The sequence below is a fragment of the Haliotis cracherodii genome, unplaced genomic scaffold, assembly GCF_022045235.1.
Source record: "Haliotis cracherodii isolate W230 unplaced genomic scaffold, xgHalCrac1.p SCAF_18, whole genome shotgun sequence".
NCBI classification, from domain to species: domain Eukaryota; kingdom Metazoa; phylum Mollusca; class Gastropoda; order Lepetellida; family Haliotidae; genus Haliotis; species Haliotis cracherodii.
The window spans coordinates 18,491,355-18,496,583 of record NW_027266273.1 but is presented as its reverse complement, the minus strand read 5'-3'; the positions used below and the strand labels follow the sequence as shown (position 1 = coordinate 18,496,583).

Genomic DNA, 5,229 nt, shown 5'->3' with positions numbered 1-5,229 from the left:
AATCTACTTAAGGTTCAAGAATTCCAACTGAAGTTTGGTCAGAGATCGTTCCACAACACCTTCGGTAGTCTCGTTATTAGTAAACCTTTAAGTATCCACTGAAGACTCATCTCATATCTCATATGTTATGTTAAATGTTGATTGTGATTGTGATGTGATGTGATGTGATGTGATGTGATGTGATGTGATGTGATGTGATGTTATGTTTTTGAGAATGAACTTGGTTGTGGGAATCTTGAACATTGTAAATGGACTAGGTATCTTTGTCATAATAGTATGGAAGTGGACAAAATAAACGCATGGTGGTCAGATTTTATTTATCAAGCACAACAACACCACGACGGTGAAGGCTGTAGTTAAGTTCCTAGCGGGACTCCGTTGGTTTCTTGCCCTCCTCCAAGGTCTTCTCAGCACCAGAGAAGGGGATGCCGGGGCCGCCGGGGCCGCCGGGGCCGCTTCCCCAGCCGTTGTTGGAGAACTGTACCAGAGAAGGACCTGTCATACACACACCATTACAACATTTCTCACTGTAAGGGTCACACCCGGCGAACCCAGAACAGGACTTGAAGTCATAGGTGTTGGAGATCCAGACTTGTGGGCAGACGAAGTTGTTAGCTGGGGGTATGGAAGTTAACGTTCAGGATCAGAAATCTGGATTAAGTGTTTAAGTACAAATACAGAAGATAGCCAAGAGTATATTGTGTGTAAGAATGACAAACATATGGTATTTGAATGGCTATTGAGTGACTCTAATAGTAAGGGCTACTTCATGTCACAGATATGTAATGATATATATGGTGACAACAATCTGGGCCAGTGGGAAACGAATCGGAAGAGTGCCAAGCATTTATAACACCAAACAGTATAAATATCTATAAACCAAGAAACATAGATGCTTACGCCATAGATATATACTCATACTAAAATTCTTTGCTTGAACTGAAGATTCAAAGTAGTCTTTGTCGATTTGTTTGATTCAAGAATGTCTATACTGGCAGAGTTTTGAAGTTCTGTGATAGGGAAAGACAATGTATAACAATGTAATACAGGCATAGAAATACTCACATACACACTGGCCTTGCCCCATCGAGGAATAACTACACTCAAACCCTTGGGGGCACATTACATTCTGTAACAAAAATACAAGAATGATTTGATCACTATATATGTAATAATTGGTCGATTGTTCCAAATTCCATTTACATGTATATCAACTAGTAACATTGGATTATTCGGATGTACAAGTTGTGTAAATAATGGAAGAATGGGATGGTATAGAGACATGGCCTGTCCAGATATAGCCACAATTATGTTAAGCTTCATGATTTCGGTAACGATTTTAGATATTCAACATCTCTGAGTATAAATGTAAATAACGTTACATTTATTCTACAGAGTGTGCATATAGTTTATTTTATTTCTGATAGCCTACCCCACAGTATTGGCCCATTTGGGCAGAGCAGCATGTCAGAAGCTGAAAACAGACAAATATAAAATTAAATTCAATGAAGTGCGTATATAAATAACTAAGTATGGTCCCTCGTCGTTGGTTTCGTGGAAAATACTATTTTTGATTTTGTTCAGTGATTGAATGAAAGTTGTTTATAAGGTTAAGCAGATCCTGCGCTCTCGGTAGCACCCGCAGCTTAGACAATTTGTATGTGTTTTGTTGCCTGTCGCCTTACAGGAGTACTGCTACCATAAGGCCTGTAAACAATGAAGTCTTGACAAGACACGATAGCGCATTTACTGATTTTGTTGAAACTAACACCCGATCAGTTTCAACATATGTTACTGGGGACCAATTCTACCGCGGGGATATATAAAGTAAATGAAAAGAATAATATATAAGACATTTTAGGTGATGCGAGTTATATACTATTGGGTATGGGACCATCGAACATGCTAGATTTGATATCTTCTTCAGGCATGAAAGGTGCAAATGAATTAAAAGAAAAAAAGAAAAGAACGGAAATAACTCACGGCAGCGACCAGGAAACATGTGGCTTTCATCATGGCGAATGTCTTGTATCAGGTGGAACTCACAAAATGTGTCGTCTCTTCCTGTTCCATGCCTTATATACAAACACACGTCCTACCGTGTTGGGGGCTGTGACACGGAGACTGACATGTCTAGTGGATCAGATGGAAGATTACACCTGCATCTGACACACGTAGAATAATAGATAATCATCATCCAATCTTCATGTCAGTTACCACGGCAATGTCAAAAAGCCAAGTTGCCACCGCTTTGGTCACACGGACAGGGTGATGGAAGCAGATGAGATAAGCCCCAGGTTCGCCAGCCTCCTCCTGATTGATGTCCATCGGGTGTAGATATGCAGTCAATTATCTATAGACTGATGGTCAGATTTTCGATCCTCTCTATCAGCTTAAATGCAGTTCTAAGGTCTGGAGATGGTTACAGAAAACTTTTTTTTGCTGATATAATTGCTAGTTTTATAAGATTATTAATCGTAAGTATGGTTTTGATATAATCTGTTCGTTTAGACGTTTCAGCTTCTATAATTAATTCAAAGGAGAAATAGACGCAACTGGCATTGTTATTATTATTATTATTATTATTATTATTATTATTATTATTATTATTATTATTATTGTTGTTGTTGTTATCATTATTATTATTGAGCATATTTGACCCGAATGGACGTGAAAATCTAAACAATCTATATAAATGCATTTCTTTTCGATATTGTGTATTAGATATATTTGTCATTTCGAAAGGAATGTCACTGGTATGCTACATATTTCTCTTGGGACGTTTGTCGTTTAACACTTTCTGAGGAATGTGTCTAACTTGCTTTAGCCACTCTCAAATCCATCTCTCACCAACGAAGCCATGGTCGTGAATATGATTAGGTTGCAATCATCGTCTATACATTTGTGTCACAACTGTGGCCATACCAAACACTGTGAAATACACACACCATGCCATGCACTGTGACACACATACCTCATTAGAGAAGCTACAAATATGTAATGAAACAGACTTCATGAAACAGCAACGATAACGAATCTTTAAGAAATAATATATTTGAGTAAATAATGTTTGTAATGTTTCCGGTTGTGCGTAATATGTTATTTACATCACCGAAACGTTCTTGAACAGCTCAGGCACCCGGTCCATCTCACAAGGTAAAGTTTTTCTGTTTGAGGAAGGCTTTGTTATCCACCTTATGGTGAGATGTAATCACACATTAAAGTTGCTGATTTAACTTGATTTATTGTCACAAAATATCAATGTTTGAAAAGGTAATGTGTAACAAAGTGCACAGTCCACTAATTAATACAAATCATGCCGTGCACTGTGACACACATACATCCTGTCAAACACTGTCTAATACACACACCATGCCTAGCACTGTGACACATATACATCCTGTCAAACACAGTGAAAACCCACTATATACCATGCACTGTGACACACATACATCCTGTCAAACACTGTCTAATACACACACCATGCCATGCACTGTGACACATATACATCCTGTCAAACACAGTGAAATACACACACCATGCCATGCACTGTGACACACATACATCCTGTCAAACACTGTGCAATACACACACCATGCCATGCACTGTAACTCACATACATCTTGTCAAACACAGTGAAAAAACCCCACCATGCCATACACTGTGATACACATACATCCTGTCAAACACAGTAAAATACACACACCATGCCATGCACTGTGACACTCATACATCGTGTCAAAACACAGTGAAGATACACACCATGCCATGCGATGTGATACACATACATCCTGTCAAACACAGTTAAATACACACACCATGCCATGCACTGTGACACACATACATCCTGTCAAACACAGTGAAATACACACACCATGTCATGCACTGTGACACACATACATCCTGTCAAACACGGTGAAACAAACCCACCATACAATGCACTGTGATACACATACATCCTGTCAAACACAGTGAAAAAAACCCATCATACCATGCACTGTGACACACATACATCCTGTCAAACACAGTGAAAAAACCCCACCATGTCACGCACAAACACAAACACCATGCTATAAACCCTAACTAACAGCTACCACGAAACATCCCATCCCATCGCACAACATCTTATGTGTGGTTCGGTTTTCTTACACACCTGTGGGTGAGAAACCCATTTGAGACAACTGGAATCTAACATATGGGTGGATCGAATTCCAGGCCTGTGATTGGCTACTCCTTGGTCAGATTATGACGGACTACCTTCCTGATCGTAAGTCATTTATGTTACTCGTGCTCCAGTCGAATGTTCACCTACATCTGTGTTGAACATTATGGTTTTAGAGTGCCCCCTGGATGCCACACTTCAATGAAAATAAAAACACATCACGCACATTAATACACATCACAGTTTTGAATTCTGTGGGAAGTTACCTGTTGTGTGATATCCACCACTGTCACTTTTAGGCAAAACAAACTTACTGAAAACCACCTCTGAAAATCGACTTTGTTTACCGATATCGCAAAAGAAAATCAGCATCGATCATTCCTGATTGATGTGTCATAAAGGCTGAACAAATAACAAGAAATATTCTGCGAATGGCATATTTTATCGGTTTGTAAGCGTGAAGCATTACGATTTTTTTATAAATTAAGTACCGCGATAAAATAGCGTACCATGCTTCATCGCAAATGTGCCCATTTTCGATACATTACAGAATCACAATTCACGGCGTTATTTAATGTAGGTTTAGAAATCGAAATATCGGAGATTTACTCCGAAATGAATTGAATTTGAAAAATAACATATTTGTGATGACGGGTGTATGTTTTTTACCAAATCACCACTGAAAATTCTGAAACGTCGCCGATAAGCATATAATTGTTTCAAATATTTTGGAAAGTACGCAAACACGAAGCCCGAAGTGTACTTTCCGCAAATCACGTTTCACATATACTTCAAACTCAGCTACGACTCCTAAACTCTGAATTGCTCATACATTTTAGAATCAAATGACAACGCACAAAGCGTCTAGATGGAATCAAGCGAAATAAATTAGGTGTGGGAGCGAACGCTGAGCTAGTAAAACTGTACCTGTTTGAAATGTAAATATAGCAAAATTCATAATTTACTCTGTGTAACACTTTCTCCTATTTTGAGAGTTCCACTCGTCTAATTGATGCAAACATTGGCTCACGTGTTTGAGGATATTCAAGGGAAGAGTATCGTAGCAA

The 5,229-nt window shown here is 38.7% G+C and overlaps 1 protein-coding gene across 1 annotated transcript; it reads right to left on the bottom strand.

The window, feature by feature from the left end:
- Window positions 1–364: 364 nt before the first annotated feature.
- On the bottom strand, window positions 365–2,016 carry LOC139465348 (uncharacterized). Its single transcript, XM_071247052.1, has 4 exons — window positions 1,984–2,016; window positions 1,433–1,474; window positions 1,066–1,129; window positions 365–615 (listed from the first exon to the last, which is right to left on the bottom strand). The coding sequence occupies exons 1-4, from the start codon at window positions 2,014–2,016 to the stop codon at window positions 365–367; spliced, it is 390 nt and encodes a 129-aa protein (XP_071103153.1).
- Between the last annotated feature and the right edge of the window lie 3,213 nt (window positions 2,017–5,229).